The sequence below is a fragment of the Herpailurus yagouaroundi genome, unplaced genomic scaffold (assembly GCF_014898765.1).
Source record: "Herpailurus yagouaroundi ecotype Mexico unplaced genomic scaffold, PumYag 100, whole genome shotgun sequence".
Lineage (NCBI taxonomy): Eukaryota > Metazoa > Chordata > Mammalia > Carnivora > Felidae > Herpailurus > Herpailurus yagouaroundi.
This window is the reverse complement of record NW_024412391.1, coordinates 38,614,440-38,640,112: the sequence shown is the minus strand read 5'-3', so window position 1 is coordinate 38,640,112 and position 25,673 is coordinate 38,614,440. Positions and strand designations below refer to the sequence as shown.

The 25,673-nt window shown below is 38.5% G+C and overlaps 1 protein-coding gene across 9 annotated transcripts in view; it reads left to right on the top strand.

Annotated features, from left to right (window-relative positions):
- BBS9 (Bardet-Biedl syndrome 9) overlaps positions 1-25,673 on the top strand; it is a 447,491-nt gene that overhangs the window by 340,654 nt on the left and 81,164 nt on the right. For all 9 annotated transcript variants that reach the window (XM_040472285.1, XM_040472287.1, XM_040472283.1 and 6 more), the window contains one exon: positions 20,778-20,960. In XM_040472285.1, the coding sequence (XP_040328219.1) occupies positions 20,778-20,960 (183 nt within the window). The remainder of the gene's footprint in view (positions 1-20,777; positions 20,961-25,673) is intronic.

The following is a 25,673-nucleotide window of genomic DNA, read 5'->3' as shown; positions in this document are numbered from 1 at the left end:
TTTTTCTTCTGGGTCACATTCTAATGTGGACATGGTGGGATGCAGTTAATAATCAGCCTTGATAAGAGTGGGAAGATACAGTCAAATTAGTTGGTACATTCAGATCTAAAATCAAATAGTTGATTAGGTGTGAACCTTAAGAAGGTCACTGGCTCACTTTACCCAAATTGTTCATTCTTGCCAGTTCTTTGCTGCAGTGGAGATAGCCACTGGAAAAAAGATGAATTCATTCACTGATTGAATCCAGTGCCTGATGACTCATGAGTAGCTGGGTGTAATTCTAATGATCACACAATGGTGAGCTGAAGCCTGATTTCCTAACTTTGGAAATTTATCTTTTTTGTGTTCTTTCAGGGATGGGGGAGCTCTGTAGGGGAACAACCACAATGGTTTCTGTCCTCTCCAAAATTCAGGGACATAATTTTTTAGCTCAGGACTCCCTGCCAAAGTTGAATCTGGAGCCGTTTTTTCTCTGAATCTAAATTATCTAGGCTAACTTGTTTTTTAGCTTACAATCGGGAACAAATGCGTATTATTCAGTTGGACTGTACATGGGTCTCCTCATGATTGTGTGGGTCAGGAGCAACCCCACTGAGAACCCATGGGGAAAGAAGTGCTGGAAATTAGGGAGCCATCAGAGTGTCTCCTCTATGGCTGCATCCCTGCGCTTCTGAGAAAAAGCTATCAAGAAAGGAAATTTGTTGAAATCAGATTCTGGTTTTGTGTATTTAGGGAGTTGCTGAACATAGAAGTGATTCTGTTAAGATTTATTCTTTAAAGTGAACAGATTTCTTCAATACTGTATCATTTCATATTTCCACATATTCAGGAGATCCTTGACTAACTTTTAAATGTGTAGATTTTAAGGTGTAGGTTTGTTTCACATTTGTGAGGTTTGGGGAACAAAGCCAAGATCCTGCTCTTTTCCCTAACCCAAATCAGAAGGTGTCTTGTTGTTGTCATTGTTGTTTTTATAGACGCTGAAAAAATCTCACTAACTTCTGTTGGTTTTTTTTTTACTCCAAATCAAGAAATCTTTTAAGTATTCTTTTTTTGTTTTCTATATAATTTATTGTCAAACTGGTTTCCATACAATACCCAGTGCTCATCCCAACAACTAACTTCTGTTTCTGCAACAGAGCAGTTGCCTGTTCAGAGGTGACCCTGGTAGCCAGTTAGGTGGAAAGCTGAATTCTCCAGGGAAGCTTTTTTTTTTCCTTCTAAATCTCCTTAGCTGCTTGAGACCAGAGCTGATACTGGTGCTCTTACCAGCCAAGAAAACATGCTTCATTGTCCTAACCAGTGAACAAGTTGAGTATGTCTTCAGCATGTGCATGTCTCAAGTCATTGATATGTTTGATTTTAGAAATTGAAAGCCAATACCATTGTTACAGAAGGCAAAAATTATTTCTATAAAATGGTTTTATATTAAAAATCCTTTTATCTTATTAAATGTCTCCTCTACCTCTGTATAATCTGGAGAATCTTTACTCTTTAAGGACATATGCCAAAGATTCATTGTAATCCATTGGTATCCTCATGTCTTAAACAGTAATTTGTTCTAGATGCTATTTTTTCCTAGATAAGGTACTGATTTTATATTCTTTCCTTATAAAGTAGTTGAATAATAGGTCTCAGTTTGGAGTATATTAGTTAAGAATATTTGGAGAAACAGCAAAACTGGGAATCAAATTATTAAGTTGAAGGCCTGTGTTCTTTGTAGCACACTAACCAATCTTTATGCAGATTTTTGCTGCTGGAAGAAGTGGTCTGGGCCATTTCTTTTTCCCTTTCATCGCATGATCACACTTTGGTTTCCCTTTTCCTAGTAACTCTGGCCAGAATGGCCAGTTGATGTGACTGGGTCTTTGTCCTTTATAAATTGTGTTTTTCTCAACCATTAGGGAACAAACACCTTATGTCCAACCTGAGAAGGGTTAGATAGAGGCTCAGGGCTCTCCTTTCACTTGCCCCTGTCCTTTTTAATATCACATCTCAACTTGATGTCCCAGTATCACAGCCTGGTGATTACAGGGAAAATAATCGTCAGTGTCAGAGATGTGGTAGGTAGACTATAAACTATACATGAAATCACCTATATAGATCCTAAAACTGTGACTAAGTTTCCAAGAAAATAGAAAATCAAAATAAAGCTGATTATGATCTCATTTTATGGAGAGACTTACTGCTACCAGCCTCACAATCTCCTCCTTCCTCCAGCCAACTATACGTATGCCCTCCCTATCCATTTCTTTCTTTCTCTTTTTAATGTTTATTTTTGAGGGAGAGGGAGACAGAGTGCAAGTGGGGGAAGCGCAGAGAGAGAGGGAGACACAGAATCCGAAGCAGGCTCCAGGCTCTGAGCTGTCAGCACAGAGCCCGACTTGGGGCTTGAACCCAGGAACTGTGAGATCATGACCCGAGCTAAGTCCGCCACTTAATCGGTGAGCCACCCAGGGTCACATATCAGTTTCTTTTCATGCAACATTTATGTTTCCCCTTTCTTCTGCCAGAATGGATTTCTGACTCCTGGAACTCTTTTGGTGAGCAGTCTTCTAATAATGTGTATAATCTTTCATAATATTATTTTTTAATCATCAAACCATATTTTTTTCTAAGGATTGCTAAACCCTGCTTTTCTAAGGTGCTCTTAGGAGAATTAAAATGATGGCCGCAGGGTAAAACTCTGGAGAGCTGAAACAAAGAACTGCTTCCTGAGGGTTCACAAGCTAACTGTAATCTTTCCCATCACTCATGTGTGCCTCAGGTGCCAACATGGCATTCTATCCCCAGATTTAAAATCTCTTCTCTGGATGGTTGGTGTGATACCTGTTATTTTATCCAAATTCAGCTCGTTATCACATTTTTGGATATTAATACCAAGAATTTAAACAAAAAGTCGCTGTGTGAATCAGTTACTGCTGTGATGGTAATCTTTTTGAAAAGTTCTTCTCTGAAAATGGATTCAGATTTCTGGTAAATGGACTCTATTGGAGGATTCTGATTTAAACTGTGGCACCTATTTGATTTAAGTAAATTAGAAAGTGAGTTATTTTTAAAACTGGTTTGTAACTCATACCTCTCTCGTTAGATACGATCTTCCCATATAGTCTATTTCAGCTACTTAGAAGGAAGAAATGATAGGTGTTGGGTTCAGAGGGACCTCTCATCCTATCAAATCCAAACTTGGACATTTCAGGAAAAGATCTCATTTTAATATATACCACATTTACTTGTGCTTGTAGACTTTTTTTTTTTGTTTCAACCAAAAATTTATTTTTTCTTTTGTCTTTCTCCCTGTTTTGTTTTTGTTTTTATTTGTATTTTTTCACAGAGAAACTTTAAATTAGGATAGTAATGCCAGGGCTGAAACGATTGTGGATTCTTTTCCTTTTTACGTAATTCTAGTCTGTATTAGAAATGTACATAGATATTTACTACCTTTTGGCTAGTTTTGTAGTTCAAGATCACTTTGAAAACAGTCATTAAAAATTACTTTGGTAAGTGTAAAAAAGTCACTATCTTACAAATGTTTGTTAGGGTAAATCAACCTCAGCCTCTATTGAAAAGAAATGTACTTTATTACCTTCCTCAAATGTACTTTTTTCATTGAAATAATAAGAAATCAGAATTAATTTTTTAAAAACTAGTGAAAAATTTGCAGAAGTGAATTTTCTACCTCCATTCTGCAGCAACAGGAGGAACACGGGCTTTGCAACCAGACAGGTTTGGGTTTGAATCTGGCTGCATGCTTGTGGACAGTTAGTCTTTTAAACCTTTCAGACGGGCTTCAGTTTCATGAAAGCTGGAGTGAAAAAGTTTGTTATGGAGATCATAAGAAAGAACTCATGCTTGGCCTATACTAGGTTCCACTGAGAATGTAGAGGAGGATCTGGGGGGGCCTTTATGAAAATGGCCCAACTGTCCGTCAGCTGATAAATGAATAAAGATGTACACACACGTGCATGCACACACACACACACACACACACACACACACACACACACCAGAATATTATTCACCAATAAAAGGAATGAAATCTTGCATTTACAATGACATGGATGGATGGGGCTAGAAAGTATTATGCTAAGCTGAAATAAGTCAGAGAAAGACAAATATCATATGATTTCACTCATATATGGAATTTGAGAAGCAAAACAAATGAGCAAAGGGAAAAAGGGGGAGGGAGAGAAAGAGAGAGAGAGAGAGAGAGAGAGAGAGAGAGAGAGAGAGAGAGAAACCATGACTCAACCATAAAGAACCAACTGATGGTTACCAGAGGGAGGTAGGTGGGGGGATAGGTTAGATAGGTGATTGGGATTAAGGAGTACAGTTCTATGAGCACCAGGTATTGTATGGAAGGGTTGAATCTCTATATTGTACACCTGAAACCAGTATTATACAGTATGTTAACTAACTGGAATTTAAAGAAAACTTTAAAAGGAAAAAAAGAAGAAGAGACAGTGCCCTACAGGGCAGCTAGGAAATGCCACTGGAACAGTTATTCTCTTGGAACTGGATTCCCAGAACCTCAAGATTCTCTGGGAACCTTGGCATTGGGAGGTATAATTCCAAACAAAATACCAAACAAAAACATATTTACTAGATTGTAAGATGTTAATTTTAAGGTACATTATTGATGTTATTACCTTTGAAGATAAAAAGTAAAATTAGCACATTAAATGAACACCGAGATAAGACACATTATGATTTGAAAATCATTAGAATGTGTACATATGAGGGCACCTAACAAGCAAAGTGCATTATGGAATTAAGGAAACATGCTATTTTCTGGGCATCACAACTGCTATGCTAGGTATTAGCTGTACTTCAGATAGTAGTGTTAAGCCAGTATGGTACTTTTCCAAGACATAACAGATGGCATTTATTTCTGTTCACTTGGAGAGATATTTGTTGATCCCTGCTATGTGTTAGACCTTGTACTATGTACCGGGAACACAGTAGTAACACAAAACACACGGGTGCCTGGGTGACTCCATCAGTCACGTGTGTGACTCTTGATCTCAGCTCAGGTCTTGATCTCAGGGTCTTGAGTTCAAGCCCGGCACTGGGCTCCATGCTGGGTGTGGAGCCTACTTAAAAAAAAAAAAAAAAAAAAACCATACAAAACACAATTTCTGCCTTCACAGAGCTTAAAATTATCAAACAAGTAATTCTGAATGTGATGAATGTAATGGAAGGGGACATACAGGTGCTTTGAGAGTGTAGGGTATGGAAATTATGCTATACATGTTGGTAAATAATGTATATAACTTGTGTGACAAAACAGTCCCATGAAGAGATGCTGAAATTAATGGGACTGTGTAAACTAGAGATGAAAAGGCAAAGAGAAGGGTTGCTATTCAATGTAATAGTTTTTTGTTTTATTTTAATAAAAAAATTTGGCTGGGTATTTAGCTAGGTTACAAAAACTAAATTAGTAATAGTGTTAAGCTCTGTTGAGTGCTATATTGTGTGCTAGGTGTCATGACAAACACATATGCTGCATCTCATTTGAGCTCCACAGCAAATACCTCTCTTTTATGGAGGAGAAAACTAAAGTTTAAAGAGATTAAGGGACTCTCATAGCGTCAGACTCCAGTGAGTGGTGGGACAGGACCAGAGCCCAGATTCAGATTTAATCATTTGTGATGTAGATATTTCTGCTCTTCCATACTTATTGTGGTCGTTTCATGTTTGCAGAGTTTGTGATTATTGCAGGGGTTGTAAACTCAAATGACTACAGGGCCAGTCAGGTAACAGAGATAGATGGAAGACAATAGGAGTGATGTTCAGGATTGTATGTGCTTTTCTGAACCAAAGACATTCAACTAGTCAAATGTGGATTTATTTAAAAGAAGGACAAATGGGGTGCACCTGGGTGGCTCAGTCCATTTAAGCATCTGACTCTTGGTTTCGGCTCAGGTCATGATTCACGGGTTTGTGAGTTTGAGCCCCACGTCAGGCTCTGCACTGACAGCCTGGGGCCTGCTTGAGATTCTCTCCCTCTCACTCTCTCTCCACCACTCCTCTGCTTGCATTCTCCCTCTCTCAAAATAACATAAAAAAAAAAAAAAGATAAGGACAAAAGAGTCTGTGGGCCTTCATCCTCAAGAAGTCAGGCTGGTGGTGAAGGCATGTTTATAGATTTTTCTTATATTAACTCAACCCAACAGTCTTGTATAACACTTATCATCTAGCATGTGTGTGTGTGTGTGTGTGTGTGTGTGTGTGTGTGTGTGTGTGTGTATGTGCGTATCTAAAGATACAGTGTGACAGGTTGGGAAATGCTTGGGCCTTGGAGGTTTTAGATAGACCTGGTTTGAATTTGGGCACTGCTGTGTGATTTTGAACAAGTTGCTTAACTTCTCTGAACCTTGTTTTCTTCATAAGTCAAAAATAATAATTATCTAAATTGTTGTTGAAAGTTTTAGGAATAATAAACATTGATTTCTCAGGACTGTGCCTGGCACATAGTGGGCACACAGTAAGCAGCAGTTGTTGTTTTTATTAATATATTTGTTTTCCTTGTTGTTGGTTCTTTGCAGGCAGCTCTTAAATCACATTTATCCCCATCACTTAGCATTGACTTGACATTGCACACTACTTTTGCCAATTTGGTCATGGGCAATCTTAAATTCTTTTCATAAGTAATGATACACATCAAAAAGCTTGAAGGGGATAAGAATGAACTGTTTTCCTGTAACCATTCTCTTTGGCTATAATGGAAGTAAGTCTTCGGTCAAATTTTGCCATACACAAAGACATTTATTAAATAAACGTTTATGGGGCACATGGGTGGCTCAGTCGGTTAAGTATCCGACTCTTGATTTCAGCTCAGGTCATGATATCACAGTTTGTGAGCTCAAGCCCCACATCAGGCTCTGTGCTGAGATGCTCTGTGCTGAGAGCACTGAGTGCTTGAGATTGTCTTTCCCTGTCTCCCTCTGCCCCTACCCCACTCATGCTCTTTCTCTCTCAAAATAAATAAACTTAAAAATTTTTTATATAAACATATATAAGTATGGAACAATTCATACAGCCTACTGTAGGCTGGGTGAAGGCTCAAACTCCATCTTTTAGGCACTAGAATACAACCTTTCTAGAAAGGTAAGACAATAATTTAAGACAGAATACACTTACCCCCATAATGGGCATCACATAGCTAGAAATCTGTCCCAGTGGCAAGACACAGGATCATTTAGACTCAAGCCTTGGACTATATCCCCTCAGTGCCTTCCTGGCTTCTTATACACTTTTCAAAGGAGAGTATGAATACAAAAATATTCAGCCAGTTCATGTATTTGATACTGTTAATAGCAAACAATTTCAATTCTGTTTAATACAGTGAATCTCTTTCTAACACCCATAATGCTGATTTTCAAACCTTTGATCTCCCCAATCAAAACCTATTTCTGAAATTCACTATAGTAATTACAAAGTCTTTGGTATTGCTGGAGACACCAATAGCCCAAGTGCTAGTGTAGCCCCATCTCACATGTGAGCTTTGCTTGCAATTATAGATGGATAGCTGTTTTGAGCCCAAACTCAGACTCTAGAGCAGTGTTTCTCCATTAGGGTGATTTTTCCCCTAAGGAGATATTTGGCAGTGTCTCAAGGCATTTTTGTTTGCCATAGCTGAGGGGAGGGTGTGTTTATACATCCACAGATAGTTTATACAGTTCAGAGTGCTGCTAGACTTTCAACAATGCAGGGAAAGTTCCCACAACAAAGATTTGGATCCAAATGTCATTAATGAGGATGTTGAGATACTGCTATGGAGTGTAGCTTAAACTGACTTATCTGCTTATTACATCATATGATCTTGTCTATGATGATTTATTTTAAAGCTAAATTACAGGCTTTATAACATTCATGACATAACTTAATGGTAAAGACTTGAATTTACTAATTCATTGTAATGTAATACTTGTGGAAAGTGTGAATTTAGAAACTAGTTACTTACTATCTATGGTAGACCTAAATAAATAACATAGCCTATAGAAACTTTTTAAAAATGGTAGGCCTTAGTCTTACTCACTGGATTGTAGGAATGGATTTCCATTGCCCAGGTAGTGCTCCTATAAATTACTATCTTAATAGACACTCTTGTGCTGCTGAGTTATCAGGGTTTTTTATTTACTTCACTATAATAAACGTACATTAAATGTCTTTGGCCTAGAGGAGTTTATAGCACAGAAGAAATCAGGCACCACATATCTTCAGCAAGGCCACTTCCAATTGTAATGTCCCAACAACCTATGGTCTGTTTCATTCCATGTGAAACCAGGAAGCTCCACTCATTGCCTTTTGTACTATTTCCATGTGGTCTGAGCTATGGCTTATATGGTTGCATGCAGCCTTATAAATGTCTTGCTTAAGTACTGCCAGATAGTAGTGGTATAACTATGTATTTTATCTAAGAAAGCAAAAATAAATATAAACCACAGGTGTTCGAGAGAAATGGCCTTTAAAAAATGTTTTAAATAATTTTTTTTTCAAAGTTTATTTATTTTTGGGACAGAGAGAGACAGAGCATGAACGGGGGAGGGGCAGAGAGAGAGGGAGACACAGAATTGGAAACAGGCTCCAGGTTCTGAGCCATCAGCCCAGAGCCTGACGCGGGGCTCGAACTCACGGACCGCGAGATCGTGACCTGGCTGAAGTCGGACGCTTAACCGACTGCGCCACCCAGGCGCCCCTAAAAAAAATGTTTTAAAAGAAGATTCATAGAAAGAGAAAACGATTTCACTTTATTGGGAAAATGCCACATTCACCTCTTAAACTCTGGAATGAAGGAAATGGCCAACAGCATCGTCAACACTGTTGGGGTCTCCAGTTTCTATTTTTGCCTTTTTGGGTGGATTATCAACATGCCTTAATTGATCACATGTAATAATGTGTCTTCGTGTTAACGGCCTTACTAAAGGAATGCTCTTAGGATAACCAACCAACTACCTAGCTATCCATCATTTGCCTTCATTGGAGATGGCACTCAAGGCTGTGTGGGTGGCTACATAATTACTGACATGTCTGCCTGTAGGAATGTGGTCTGAAATATTCTAAACTTAGGAACTATTCACATCGGACCTCTTGGATGTTGTTTTTGGACAGTGATAACTGTGGCATTCTCCAGGGTTTGTAAAACGAGCTCTGACTTTGCCAACCATAGATTCCAGCTTTAACAGCGATCTGTTCAATGAGTAACCATGGTCCAGGGAACGTTCATTCTTTTTTTTTAACAACTTGATTTCATTAATTATTATTTTTTAAATTGGGGTTTTACTTGGCTTTAAGTAGTTCATTTTATGGAAAGGGGTAAAAATTTGGTCAGCAGGGGAGTGGAGAGTAGGGGGAAGGTAAAAATAGTAATCAGGTTTGAGATCAGTTGTATTTTTAACATTATATTAGCCAAGCATTGGAGTTAGTTTCCTTTTAGGTGATTAAGTTACATGTCTATTTTGTGAATAAACTTTGCAGAAATAGCAAAATTTGTCTCTATGTCAGTTGCAAATGATTTATTGTCTTTCTCATTTAATATTTTTATGTATCAGTGGTATATGTTTTAAAAGTCCCAGCCAAAGTCTATATTCCAGCACTGCCTACCTTTCATATTCTTCTGGGCAGAACATTAAAAAAGAAGAAAAAAAGGGTCCTATAGTACATAGTATAAGGAAGTTTCTCAGGAATAATTTGTTTTTGTAAAAGAAGTTTTAAATGAATTCTCAAGGCATTTGGCAAGTGTGGATTGGTGTCAAGGAAAATTATAATCCTAGACCAGTAAAACCATCATGACTTCTAAGAGTCACAGCGATCATACCTTAGTGTTCCAAAGCATCAGGTGATTTGGCCAATTAGCAGGTCTCTTTTTATGAAGACAAATCATGTGTGACTGAAATATTTTACTAAAGGGTACATTTTCCCTGTTATTTTAATAGCTACCCAAATGATAGCATGGTTAAAAATGTATTCTAATCCTGGGTTTGGTTTAGGAATTTCAGCTAAATGCTCGTTATAGGGGAATCTTAAGATTTTACTCTGTGAGAGGTGCAATAGAATGTAATCTAGTCCCCTATTCTATTTGTACAAAATAACATAGTAGCAAAAGTAGTTTAGAATTGGAATCTTCCTATGCCTTCCAGTTAAAATCCCAGGGTTCTCTTTTATCTAGCTAAAGGTTCAGCACATAGATAATGAAACACTTCTTATGTGCTTATCTGGCGTTTAAATCATCCCACCATTTTTCTTTTCATTTTGAACCTTATTTCATTGTTTCTGTTAAAAGAACAATTCTTTGGGATACAAATTGGATCTTTTTAGACAAAGTAAAAGTTTAGACATGGTAAACTTTTTCTTCTTCCTTATTGCAGGGGCTTTCCCAGTCTGTAGCAAACGCCATCGCCAATAATATCGTTGAGTGGGAAGCATGCCCTTTTTCTTGCCTGCTTCCAAATCTCCCCTAGACTGAAAGTGTATCTTTCTTTCTTTCTTTCTTTTTGGATTTAGTTATTTAAATATACACCCAAATTAGTTAGCATATAGTGCAACAATGATTTCAGGAGTAGATTCCTTAGTGCCCCTTACCCATTTAGCCCATCCCCGCTCCCACAACCCCTCCAGTAACCCTCAGTTTGTTCTCCATATTTATGAGTGTCTTCTGTTTTGTCCCCTTCCCTGTTTTTATATTATTTTTGTTTCCCTTCCCTTATGTTCATCTGTTTTGTCTCAAAGTCCTCATATGAGTGAAGTCATATGATATTTGTCTTTCTCTAATTTTGCTTAGCATAATACCCTCTAGTTCCATCCACATAATTGCAAATGGCAAGATTTCATTCTTTTTGACTGCCGAGTAATACTCCGTTGTATATATTTACCACATCTTTATCCATTCATCCATCGATGGACATTTGGGCTCTTTTCATACCTTGGCTATTGTTGATAGTGCTGCTATAAACATGGGGGTGCACGTGTCCCTTCGAAACAGCACACCTGTATTGCTTGGATAAATGCTTGGTAGTGCATTTGCTGGGTCGTAGGGTAGTTCTATTTTTAGTTTTTTGAAGAACCTCCATACTGCTTTCCAGAGTGGCTGCACCAGCTTGCATTCCCACCAACAGTGCAAAAGTATCCTTGCCAACATCTGTTGTTGTCTGAGTTGTTAATGTTAGCCATTCTGACAGGTGTGAGGTGGTATCTCATGGTGGTTTTGATTTATATTTCCCTGATGATGAGTGATGTTGAGCATTTTTTCATGTGTCGGTTGGCCATCTGGATGTCTTCTTTGGAAAAGTGTCTATTCATGTCTTTTGCCCATTTCTTCACTGGGTTATTTGTTTTTTGGGTGTTGAGTTGGATAAGTTCTTTATAGATTTTGTATACTAACCCTTTCTCTGACATGTCGTTTTGCAAATATCTTCTCCCATTCTGTCGGTAGTCGTAAAAAATTTTTTTTTGAATATTTGTTTATTTTTGAGAGACAGAGACAGAGCATGAGCAGGGGAGGAGCAGAGAGAGAGTGAGACACAGAATCTGAAGCAGGCTCCAGGCTCCAAGTTATCAGCACAGAACCTGATGTGGGGCTCGAACTCACAAAATGCGAGATCATGACCTGAGCCGAAGTCGGACGTTTAACTGACTGAGCCACCCAGGTGCCCCCATTGGTTGCCTTTTAATTTTGCTGATTCCTTCGCTGTGCAGAAGCTTTTTATTTTCATGAGGTCCCAGTAGTTCATTTTTGCTTTTGTTTCCCTTGCCTCCGGAGACGTGTTGAGTAAGAAGTTGCTGCGGCCAAGATCAAAGAGGTTTTTGCCTGCTTTCTCCTTGAGGTTTTAGATGGCTTCCTGCCTTACAATTAGGTCTTATATCCATTTTGAGTTTATTTTTGTGTATGGTGTAAGAAAGTGGTCCAGGTTCATTCTTCTGCATGTCACTGTCCAGTTTTCCCAGCACCACTTGCTTGAAGAGACTATCTTTGTTCCATTGGATATTCTTTGCTGCTTTGTCAAAGATTAGTTGGCCATACATTTGTGGGTCCATTTCTGGGTTCTCTATTCTGTTCCCTTGATCTAAGTGTCTATTCTTGTGCCAGTACCATACTGTCTTGATGATTACAGCTTTGAAAGTGTATCTTTCTAACCAAAGGGCAGCCATGTGAACAAAACATTCATTTCAGCAGTCATTAGAGCTGTCTGTATCCTGGTGTTAGGCAGCTGTGGCTAAAGGTGAATTGGAAAGATTTTTTGTTGTTGTTTTAAACAAATTTTTTTAATGTTTATTTATTTTTGAGAGAGATGGAGATAGAATGTGAGGGGGTCAGAATCAGAAGCAGGCTGCAGGCTCCGAGCTGTCAGCACAAAACCTGACACGGGCCTCGAACTCATGAGCTGTGAGATCATGACCGAGCTGAAGTCGGACGCTTAACCGACTGAGCCACCCAGGTGCGCCCCCCCCCCCCCCTTTTTCTGGTAAGTAGATGACAGATATATTGAGGTAGATCTGTTGTTTCCATATGACATCTCTTGGGTTCCATTCACATTGGGAACCTGACAATGCTTGATTGAGTGTGTCTGGGATTTAAGAAGCAGTTTAGTTATGCTGGAGTTTTAGGTGGACTGACTTTGAGTTTCATTAATTCAGGCAGCATTTCTGAGATACCCACTGTGTACCAAGTACCAGAAAATTGAGGGCATGGTGGGGACTTATCTATTGCTTTTTTTACGCTGGAATTGTCTGGAATGAGTGTGAGTTTTGTTTTCCCTCTTCCTTTCCGTAGTGTACTTTACAAACCTTTTATTTAAAACACCAAATTTTGTACATTTTGAATAAGGTATAAAAGAAAAATAACATCTAGCTCCCTGATTAACAAGCCTCAGAGGATTCTTGGAGAGCAAATTATAGCAGCCAAGTTGAATGTTTGTATGTCTGTATTTTTAAAAACAAATTATTATTACTATTTTTTGAAGTTTGTGTGTTTATTTTGAGAGAGACAGAGATAGCGCAAGTGGGGGAGGTACAGAGAGAGAGAGAGAGAGTCCCAAACAGGCTTCATGCTGCCAATGCAGAGCCCGACGAAGGGCTTAAATTCATGAAACTGCAAGATCATGACCTGAGCTGAAATCAAGAGTCAGACGCTTAACCGACTGAGCCACCCAGGTGCCCCGTGTGTATATATTTTAATAGAATTCCTAAAGGACTAAAGAAAGTCATCCAAAACTTGTAACCTTACATGGCTTGTATTATGTATTTGATACATGGTCTCATGACATTTTACTTTGAAATTTGATTAAATGTGGCTACAAATGAGCATTGTTCCATTGAGTGACCACACAGAGAGAGCTGGAAAACATTGCAACATAATCAGCTGTCCTGCATCACCTTAGGTGGCAGTAGTAATGTGCCTCAAGTATTGGAGAAGGAGCTTCCTTTTTTCATTGTCACTGTTAACCTGACAGAAAAAGTAGAATTGGCCTGATATTACTACGCTGAAATGAACCCTCAACTATGGAGTATTCAGAAAGAATAACCAGGAGCCAAACAAATTAGGAATGCATAGAAAGGATGTTAACTACTTGAGTATTATTTTATAGGTGAAAACCAAGTCTGAGGAAGGTAGAGGAGCTGGCCAAAGGTTGTACAGCTAGTAAGTAGCGTTACCAGCATTCACACATATCTACTGACTCTAAAGTTATTTGATTATTGCATCATCCAGAATGTTGCTAAGCCCAAGTTGTACAATATGGTATAGCCATTAACATATCAAAGTTGTTTCTTAAATAAAGGTGCCTTTGTGTTAATTTATCACCCTTACATGAATTATACTTTCACAGTACTTTTTACTTATTACTTTTAACAGCTTTATTGAGATATAATTTATATGTAAACAATTCACTCAATTAAGGTGTACAACTTAATGATTTTTAGCGTATCCACAAGGTTGTGCAACCATTAGCAGTCACTTTCCATTCCCTCCTATCCCACACCCACCCCTTGCGCTAAGAAGCCACTAGTCTGTTTACAGTGTTTATAGATTTGCCGATTCTGTACATTTCATATAAATGGGATCACACAAATGCAGTCCTTTGTGACTGGCTTCTTTAACTTAGCAGAATGTTTTTAAGGCTCATCCATGTAGTAGCATGTGTAAGTACTCTTTCTTTTTATGGCTGAATAATATTCTGTAATATTGATATGCCTCATTTAATTTATTTTTTAGTTGATGGACATTTGAGTTGTTTTTCCTTTGGGGGCTATTATAAATATTGCTGACGTAAATATTTGTGAACAAGTGTTTGAGTGGACATATATTTTTCTTAATCTGGGGTAGAAACCTAGAATTGTCATTGCTGCCTCCCCTGGCAACTCAGTGTCTACCTTTCTGAGGAACTGACAACCTGTTCCCAAAGCGACTACCTGATTACATTACCACTCTCAATGTTTGAGGTATTCTGATTTCTCTGTGTCTTTGCCAACACTTGGTATTATGCATCTTTTTACCTCTTTCATTTAATTCTCATAATGATATGAATTAGCCAAAGAAAATATTCTTACTGCCATTTTATAGATAAAAACTCCAAAATCAATAAACATTAAATGAGAAATACAGGATGAGTGCAGAGGGGAAGTGGTGTGGATCATTCAAAACAACATATCATCCAAAAGGAATTTAAGTTTTAAAATCTGACACAACTATGTTGAATGTTATTAATCCTGTTTCCCACCCCTGCATTTTAAAGGTGATGAAACTAGAGCCCAGATAAGGGAAGTGAATTGATCACTGACTTAAAGCTGCTTGGTAGGGTGGTCAGTCCATTGCATGGCCTATTGCTGAATGCAATAGGGATGTACAGGGATGTACAAACTCATCCATGTCATAGCACTCCATTTTCTTAACTCATTCATCGATGCTGGACTTTTATTAAAATAAATACACCTCAATTCATTTGGGGTATTAGAAGGTCAGCAAAGTTGAAACCTCCCATTGGGGAGCTTCTGATAGAATTTGTTCCACATTTTGCCTACGATTACCTTGATGTGAGGGCAGGAAATTAATACAGGTACTGTTACTTGGTGACATTCTTGGATCAGATGGCTTGGATATGAATTCTGGTTCTGTCACTAACTGCTTGACCCTTTCTGTATTTCTGTCTCTTTATTTTTAAATATGGGCAATAATAGTGTCTATCTCATAGAACTGTTTTGAGAATAAAAGAGCTAATTGCTGTAAGGAGATTAGCACAGTGCTTGGCTCCTAGAAAGTCCTCAGTAAACGTTGACAATTATTACATAACATCAGCTTGCTTAGACCACTGAAAACATTGTAGTCTGAGATTTGTAGAAAATAAATGAATCATCCTTTTTCAAAAGTAGCTTCACTAAAGGAGCAGGCATAGGAAATAGCTAATTTCTAAAGTCTTCATAATTTTGAGCTATATGGAACCTAATGCAATTAAAAATTAGTTTTAATGTTTATTTCTTTTGGGAGAGAGAGAGAGCAAGCAGGGGAGGGCCAGAGGGAGAGGGAGAGAGAGAATCCCAAGCAGACTCTGCGCTTCCCTCTCAGAGCCTGATATGGGGCTTGATCCCACAAACTGAGCCGAAATCAAGAGTCAGATGCTCAACTGATGGAGCTACCCAGGCGCCCCCGCAATACAATTTTTTTGAGAAACAACTCCCCAATCCTTTACAAATTATGAACTCATTTCCTTTTACTGTAACTTTGGTTAGAAACCAACCTGAAAATTTCAATTTGAGGTGACCTCATCCCCAACAATGTGGAAGTCTCACTAAAGCCTGTTATGGATGTAATATATTAGTAGTGTTTATCCTTAGTATCTTTGTTGGTTTATCAAGATGAAAACCCACTGAATTATTTTAAGGTGCCTACTGTATATATTTGTGTTCCGTTGTGGAAGAAGGAGCACTCAATGGGCAATCAGGAGACAGGATTGGAATCCTGGCCCTTCTCTGCTGTAGTTCAGGACTAAGCTCATCTGAGCCCTAAGCTTCTGTTTCCTCACCTGGAAATGGGGGCTGTAGGGATCAACAATTTTTCCTCAGAGGGTAGTCATTAGGACCAAGTGATAATCTGAATATAACAGCACTAGCACAGTGCCTGGCCCACAGCGAGGGCTCAGTAAATGACAGCTAAACAGCAGTGTAATGGGGTTCTGTGTGCCACACATGAGATTTGGAGGCAGATTCGATGGTGAGTTTAGGTGAAGAAATTGGACATGTCTGTGTTCACATAGAGCATGATTCATGTCTACTCTGCTGTTGCTGCTGCTGCTTTCCTGAAACCAATTTTAGAGCCTATCTTGGCAGCTGGAAGTATTTGGGATTAATTTCACACTCACTTTATGAGTTGAGCATTTTCCTGCAAGCAGCTCCCTGGGCCTCTGCCTCATTACTTTGGCATCAACTGATATGGCAGTTGCACATAGATGTCCTTTGGGGTCTCCATTTTATTTGGAAACCTTCAATTTGAAAAAGCAAAACAAAGACTATCAACACATTTGTGCCTGAAATCGTTAGCATTTATTGTTTCCTAAACCCCTCCCTTTCTATAGTTCTGTTGAACACCAGAGAACACACATCTTGCACAGCCAGTGATAAGCACTAAAAAGTCACACTCCTTCAGATTCAAATCCTAGCAGCTGGTTGGCCTCATTTCACATTTCCAGGTGAGCAGCAAGATCCTCTAGGCCTTGGTGGGACAGATCTAAATCTTGATGGGTCTAGTTTTTCCAGCCTTTTTTACTATGTTAATTCTGCTAAATTCATTTGGCTCTCATGGAGAACAAAGTAAACTTGGCTGTTACGTGTAAAACTAAATTGAGAACATGGAGATCTGTTTAGTATTTCATGCTGGCCAGTAGGTCAGGAAGATTTTCCTTGGGGGTAATTTACATAAGGAATTGTTTATCCCATTTCTTTCCAATTTCTGTGACCATTTGGGGATAGCAGACTTTCCACAATGGCACAGAAATATAACCAGCGAGACCGAAACTTAGAGAAATGAAGCTTCTCCCGGATTGATGTATTTTGGGCCTTGCCTAGGAAAGATCCTGTGGCTTGGGCTGCTGTCTCACTGAGAAGTCATTCTTCTACCACAGCTGTGTTTAGCAAGTTGGGTGGGTCCACGAACTGACATGCTGTTACACTTAGTAAGAATTTTCCCTTGATAGTGAGGAACGTGCATAAAAGCCTCACTTAAGTCCCAGCAAATGCCCAAATGTTTACTGTGACCGATAGCTGCTTTGAGTGCAACTTACATCAGGTGACAGCCCCAAGTCAGAGTACTCCATGGCCACCCAGTACCTATAGTGTTACATGCACGCTCTCCACCTTGACATTCTGCTTCCTCTTCAGCAGTTGCCAGATGACCTTTTTTTGTCTCATCAAATGCTTTTCCCAAACTGGAATATTTGCTCCTTCCTGAACAAGCAGCCTCTACTTTTCTGCTTTAATGAATTTGCTCAAGTTGTTTCCTATACTTTTAAAGCCCCCTCACCCAATATCTGTTCTTGAGGATGAATTTCAGGTACCTCTTCTCAGTGGCACACTAGTAAATATTTGACAACTGGTTCTTTGGGAAGGTGGGAGTTTGGGAGGAGACCTGGCTCTGTAACATTTGTTGATGTTCATGTGGTAAATACTTCCACCATGGCTGATTTCAAGCTACCAACGTGAGGTCACTGAAGGTGTAGTTGGGAAGAAATGGGCAGTAGCCCACCATTGCAGAGTGTTTCCAACATACAGATACGGTAGGCATAAGTGACCTCAAGGGCCTAGATAATAGTGAACTAATTAAGAAGTAATGAGTTTTGAGTATTTATCACCTTTGTTTTGGTGTAATTTCTTTAAGTTTATGTAACTTAAGTTTTAAGTAATGGTCGTGTTTAACAGCTGGCACACAAAATTGAAAACAGGACAACCTGTCCTTTCTCTGGAGCCTGTAGGAGCTGGCCAAGTTGCTTCTTCCTCCACCTTTTCCTTTGTAAAGTGCTCCAGACTCAGTAATAGTTAAACCTTTCTCTGAACCTGGCAGGTGCTTCAGGTTGCACGCAGGCTTTGGATTGAGAGACTCCAAAGTGCAACTCCTGGTCTCTCACTTGCTACGTGATGGTCAAGCTGCCCACTTAATTTGCACTTCCCAGTGCAAAATGAAAATGCAGGGCCCTTGTTAAAAGTCAGGAAGAAAGTGCTGTTAAAATAGCCACTAAAATCTAAAGCCTTTTCCTTTCTTCAGCAGTCTCTCTTTCACACTTTCTCATGGTGTTTTTATTTTCTATTTAATGTCATTCCAAGTATAGAAAAATTAAGATTATTTGCATGAATGTTACCATCAATCCTTATATTGTTCAATGCCAGTTTTAAGTGCAAATATAAGAGCATTTAACCGTGAGTTAATGAATGTATCTCCCCTGCTCTTGTGTATGTTCTGTTGCCCCATCATTGACTTCACGTATAAAACACAACTTCAAAAATAAAATTATTAAGAATTTAAAGACAGAGGCAGCAGGGCATTAAACCAAGCATGGAGCCGTTCGAAGCACAGGCACAGTTTACATCCCTGTGCACAGTATGGGGCAAATTTCTTACATCCGCTGAGCCTCAGAGGCCTCATCTGTAAAATAGAGATATGCCAACCAGGTGGAGGTGTGGGGATTGAAGACACTGGTACCTGTATGGCACAGCAGAATGTTTGGCATGCAGTCTGTGCTCACTTAATTACAGGGATTATTATTAACCTACTAATCATAATATTAATGGCATTTTTCCTTTACAGTTCATAGGGTCTTCCCTACAGTGTCGCCACTTGCCTCTGACATATTTTCCTTTTTCCATTATTAACTCTCTGAAGGTAGAGATGAAATCTGTCACCATTGAATTCCCTAGAGTGGTTTCTGCAACTTCTTGCATATACCTGGCACTCAGGAGGTGTTTATAACCTTGATCTTTGTATGATTTGGGCTTATTGACAATACGCATCTGTGTCATAATATGATGGTTCCCACAATGAGGCTTAATTGGTAACACTCACAGGAAAAAAAGAATATAAATGTAGACTTTAACAGGAGTCAGTTGTAATCATGGTGAAGCTGGGGGAAGAAGCAGATGATTCCAGGTGTTTTGGTTTATGGGAAGTGTGGCCTCTGTCTCTTAGAGGAGACTTCTTGAAGTAATAGGGAAGGGATGAGTTCCAAGCCTCATTTGAGTAAAAGAGGCCCCAGGGATATTAACTCTGGCCCATAGTAATCTGTCCCTTTGCGAACTTCTTTTACACTTATTTTCTGTTCTGCACAATTAGGACATTATTACAGTAATGTTTCTTTCCACTAATTGGTTGGATATTTATGTTTCCTGTCCAAAAAATTATAAGATCCTTATGGGCTAGAAGATATCATGTACTGTTTTGAACACCTATGGAAAGAAAGTAGCACAGTACTAGGTATGTAGTAAGCAATGCACTTTATTACAATGCTGACCTTGGTCCAAACTCCCAGGGTTCCCTGGAGAGCTGAATGGGAGTTGTGATTGTCTTTTATAACTCTTTCAGGCCCTCAACCAAATGCCAGAGTATCATGGTCTGCCTGGCATTGTCAGGCAAACACCTTGCCTTGACAGCTTTATCTTTTCCTAACCTACATCTCTTTTCCAGTGTCTCCCAGACACTCTGAGGACTGTCCCTCAACAGCCCCCATTGCTACATGGAATTTGGGAGACCACACAGCTGTAAACTCTTACTTGTTTGAATGATGAGTTTTTAACAAGCCCTTTGGGCCAGTTTCAATAAGCCATGAAATATCACCAAATGGCTCATCTGCACTAGAGTTCTGAAAGTCATCTGAGCTCTAGTCCCTCAAGCTGGCAGGGACTGACAGAAAGGAGTACACATTGCCCTAGCTTTTCCTATTCCTGTTCTGGGGGCTGTAAGACGCCTTGAGCCTCTGGGCCAGTCAGTTCATTACTTTTAATGAGCACAAAATTCACCGAGACATTAAAATAAAACACCAATGGGCAGTCTTGGATGTTCTATTCAATTGTTGCTTTAGTTCTTTTTTCCACAAGATTATTCAAGAGGATGAAAAAAAAAAGCCAATTCTACTCCTGCCAGTTTTATCCTAAGTAGATTTGGCATTGTAAAGCTAACACACCCTGAACGTTTTTTTTTCTTTCAGATCCCTGTGGGCTAGTGCCTGACATTTGTGTTCAAAATGACATTACTCAATTGGTCAAATGTTTGAACATTATCTACCTTTTGGATATAATAAAGAAATACTGGATATCTCAACACCATGTAGCATATCAAGAGTAATAATCAGAGGCAGATAATTACTTTCTGAAAAGGATGTAATGAAATCATTATTTTAAATTACGCGGCAAACGTGGTTATTTTGATATTTTTTAATTGATCCATCTCTAGCTAGTAATAAAGACTATAACAACTGTATTAGAGATTACTTATATTATCATATATTGTAGAAGGTCAATTGATGGTGAACCAGACACAGAACAATGTCCCCATTAAGCTGATTTCATGGATATTTTCATCCCCTGGCCATATGGATTTGGAATTACATCAGGGATTTTTTTTTTTTTAAAGAAGGAAGTGAGCAGATGAATGATAACTATTTTATTACTCAACATAGCTTGTGTTTGTGGAAGACAAAGTGCATCAAGCTGTTTTAAAGAAAAACACAAGTGTGCCAAATGTAATTTGTTGAGGGCTCAAGCATTGTGAAATTATCCCTAACTGAAGTTTGTCATTTCTGCAGGTAATCGCTCTCGCAGATGCAGTAGAGGAAAACCAAGACAGTCTGTTCCAGTCATTCACCAGGCTGAAAAGTGCCACCCATTTGGTGATTCTGCTGATTGGGCTGTGGCAGAAGCTTAGTACCGACCAGATCGCTATTCTGGAAGCAGCATTTCTGCCCCTGCAGCAGGACACCCAGGAATTGGTAAGGACCCACGACTCTGCAATGGGAACAGCCATTATTGAAAAGATTGTGGTTTTAAGAAGATATCACATGGCTGTTGTATTTTCTAAGGTACCTGATGGAGGCTTTTTTTTTTTTTTTAACCCAGATCCTGTTTTCCTTTTCTTTAAATCATAATAAAAATGTCAAATGAAGGCTTTTTTTTTTCTAGAGCTATTTTAAAAATAGGTATAGAGTCCATTTTTATGTGGTATTCAGTCTATTTTTTATGTGCTCTTCAATCACTTAGAAGCCAGGGAAACAGTCATTTGACTGCCTGAGTGATGGCAGTAAACCTTCAGATTAGCTAATCCTTTCCTTTTCCACCAGAGAAAACAGTTCAGCCATTTTAATTTGCTCAGTGTTCTTAAATTTAAGTGTCAGTTCAAGGGTTAGGGAGAACTGAGATAGCCTTGCCAAATGACAGGAATATTTTGTCACATTTATATAGTTCTTAATACATAGTGTATAAACTTTTTTACTCTTGACCCTTTCAATAGGCAGTTTAGAACCAAAGTGGGGGGGAAGATGAGGGTTCATATTTAGAGTTTTTGTTGAAAGATTATATGAATAAAACCATTCAGACCCCTCGAATTGTAGAGGTTTGTATGACTACCAGGTGTCATCATGAGGGAACTTTTTGCATGCTTTTATTTACAAAGAAATAATATACTTCTTAGAAATTAGAGACTCTTGGACTCATTTTTTTGTATTGGAAGAAACCGTTTCATGAAAAAAGCCATTTCAAACATAGCCATGAGAACATAGGGCTAAAAATGATAGTACTAAAACTAACATTTCTGAGTACTTACTAAATAGGCACGAAGTGATATTTTAAGTGTTCCACAAGGATGGTCTCATTTAATCTTAAACATGGGCCTAGAAGGTTGTTAAGGTACTATTTTCACCTCCATTTAACATATGAGAAAATTTAGGCTTTGAGAGTTAAGTACCTTTTGGAAACTAGTGGATATAGAGCCATGGTTTGGGCCCAGGTCTGGCTGCTTTCAAAGCACATGTTTGTTTTTTTGTTTTTTGTTTTTTATCAATACACTGTATTTTAGCAAACAAAGTCATGAACAAGATTTTGAAAATCACAGGCTTTGTCTGTTCAATGTAATTTTCTATAATTGGGTCAAAGTATTGTCAGATGAAAAAAAAATTCAAGCTGTATTTTATATCATAAACAAAATACTAATAAATAAATTGGGAAACAATTTAGAGTATACCTTTTTTTTAGATTCATAAAATGAAATTACTGCTAAAATTGATCTTTGAGAAGCCAGAAATGTGGACATTGTAATAACAGAGAACAAAGAATACAATTTGGGTTGTATTAGTGAGAATGATAACTGTGAACTCAGATTTAAGTAGTCAGAAAGACTTTGGTGGCCTCAGTTCCTGGTTCCACCACTCGATGATAAAGTCCTTCTGATAGGTTTTCTTGCTGTTCTAAATCTCTACTTCTGTATTTCTATGGTAGAAACAATAATAGGACCTACCCAAGTTGAATAAGAATTAAATGAGATAATGGAATAGAGTGGAATTATATCTTACTCATTTTTATATTCTCAGCCTCTGGCACAGTTCCTGACCATAGCACAGTCAATATTTGTTGGGTGAATGACTAGAGAAAGGGTGAAAGCTAATAAGAAGTGACTTGGCAGAACAGATGTAGTAGATATAATCTGGAGCATGAGGAAGCAGGGCAAGGCCAGCTGTATAATTTACAGGACCCAGAGCAAAGTGAAAATGTGGATCCCTTGTTCAAAAAAGTAGATAAATAACCAAAATATTGTTAAAACAGATTCTAAAACAAAGCTTTTTACTTTCTGTGTCTCATCATGATGTTTTTATTTGCTATTTTATGCTATTCTAAATGAAGAAAAATAAAAAATTTAAGTTGTCAGCAGGAATTTTACCATGAATCTTTATAATGTGCAGTGCCAGCTTTAACACAAATATAAGAGCATTGGACCTGTATGCAGAATCGCCAAAATTATATAATTTGTATTTTGTAGCTCATGCATGCATATGTATTTTGTTCTTACAGAGCTGTGAATCACTGCACAAAATTAACTGCTTTTCCTTCCCTTCTTGATATGCACACATCTACCAACACTTTCCACCTTCAGCTTACTGATGAGTAGGGAAGGAAAGAAAAAAGAGCTCTGTGTTACTCTATTTCCCTTTCCTTCTGTTACCATTTTCAGTGTAAGTAGTCAGATAATACAGGGAAGTAACAGGGGTGTAATGGACTTCCCTTAGTCATTCCTGTTTCTTTGAATCTATTTGCTGACTTTCTTCATTCAAAACAAGTTTTGGTGCAATGAAACGCCTTAAAGGCTGTCAGTGCCCCCACTTAATCAGTCTAGACATGCCCTCCTTGTATTTGTTTTGAGTCTCCCTGTCTCCCACTCATTCTGGGGCCATAGAATTCTAAGCTTATGGGGCAGAAAGGTAGAAGGAATGCGTACTGCGCATGTCTTCCCTTCTTACACACAATTCACTGTTCCAGCAGACATCACTTACAGAAGACAAGTGCAAGATAACATTAAGAATTTCAGGGGCGCCTGGGTAGCTCAGTTGTTAAGCATCTGACTTCGGCATAGGTCATGATCTCATGTTTCAGGCCATGATCTCACAGTTCGTGAGTTTAAGTCCCACATCAGGTGAGCTCGAGCCCTTCTTTGGGTGAACACAAGCCCCGCTTCGGGCTAACACAAGCCCTGCTTCTCTCTCTCTCTCTCTCTCTCTCTCTCTCTCAAAAAAAACAAAAAAACAAAAAAACGAATTTCAAGGTGGCAATGGTAAAACATTAAATCAAGCGTGGGGCCCTTCTGAACGCGGGGCCCTGTGTGACCACATGGCTCACATGCTCCTGAAGGTGGCCATGAAGTGTGGTTAGACCCAGAGGAAGAATTTCCTTGAAATAAAGGTTCTCAAATGTAGGGACTGAGTCCCCAGAGAGACTGTGGAATTTCTGACTCTATAGATCTTTCAAAACAGCCTCCTTCTGCTGGGAATAGTGTGTTCATCCCTGTAGGCAGGTGAATGGACTAGGCATCCTGTCAAAGCTTCTTTCTGTCTGCCACTGTGTTCTTTGCTGTCATAACTCCCAAAATATAGAGGGAAAAATTCTTGCAACTTTCTTCTGAATTTGGCGAGATTAGAAGGGGTGTATACTCGTTATGTCTATTGAAGCCATTAATAAGACAGGACATTTGATAAAAACATAACTTGGAAAAGAATGAATCCAAAAAGACATTTTAATACTGCTTGTTATGCTCTTCATCTTTAATTAGGTTGTGGTATTCACTTTGGACTTATACTGTTGAGACAGCTTCTATATCTTGAGAAAAAAGGAATCCTTTTTCATTCTTTAAGACGTACGCATGCAGTATGTGGTTTTGACATGCTAGTTCACAATCCCCCACATTATGCCTTTGGACCTCACAAATAAATGTTATGTGATGGGTGTCCCACTGAGATGTGAAAATGAAATATGCAAACCTGAAATAACTTGGAATGAGGGTAAGACGGGGAAGAAAGGAGTCTCTGACCAGAATGTTGAAAATATATCCCATATTGAAGTTATTATGATACCACAAAAATCTGAATGTAATTTAGACGGTTTGGTTGGAAGTGGATGGCAGAGTACATGTGTGAGGGGGAGAACTTCAGACATGTGGACAACATTTTCAGAAGAGACTCTCAGTTCAAGGTCAGATGTCCCCACAAGTATTGAGAGGTGGAAGAAAGTGCTCAGAAGATGTTTTATTTATGTTGCACATAGCACTGCACAATGGTTTGTTGTATTGTTATATAGATGGCATGTGTCACAAACGGCAGGCTAAATGCCATAGTTCACTCTGGAATATTTTTTGAACTGGCATCAGGTTTACAAAGCATAAATATTTAGAATTTATTATTCCTAATGAAAAGTGATGTTCTTCACACTATCCTATCAGTATTTTTTTATATGCCATCTCATTTGGATCAGAATTCATCATTGTTTTCTTTGATCTGTTTCTTAAATGCTTTTCTATTTTTGTCACTTCTCATTACTATTTGGGGGCAAATAAATGCTGGTATTGCAGACTATTATGTGTGACTTTTTCAAGGTGTTGAAAGTTACATATGCCAAATGTGTTTTTGTAGGGATACTTCCCTTCACTTTAAGAAAAAGATTAACTGTTCTATTTGGCATCTCCAAAAAGAGCTCTTAAACTCAGTTCCATCAGTGGATTTGATAATATAGTATTGTCCCTACCATCTTCCTGTGATGGAGAAGTTTTGCCCCAAATAATGTGTTCTATCAGTGTACCTGATGCCGCAATTCTAAAACTGTTTTCTTTTCAGTTTAGGGGCTGAGGATTTCAGAGTATCTGCAATGCAGAATTTAAACATATATCTACTGACCCTTTATCTACATGAAGTTCTATGGAAAATACTGTCTACTTAGGTCATGAAGGGCTGTGTAATGGTTTGAGTCTGAGGGAGTGTTTAATTGTGATAGCACACCTCTCTCATGATGTTATACAAAAGCCAAAAACTACAAAACTCCACATACCTCAGGATTGGCTTAAAATCTTTTCATCCGGTCATATTTGCATTCAGTGAATATTTATTAAGTACCTACTATGTTTCAGGCAGTGTTCTAGGTTCTTGGCGTATTTTAATAAACAAAACAGA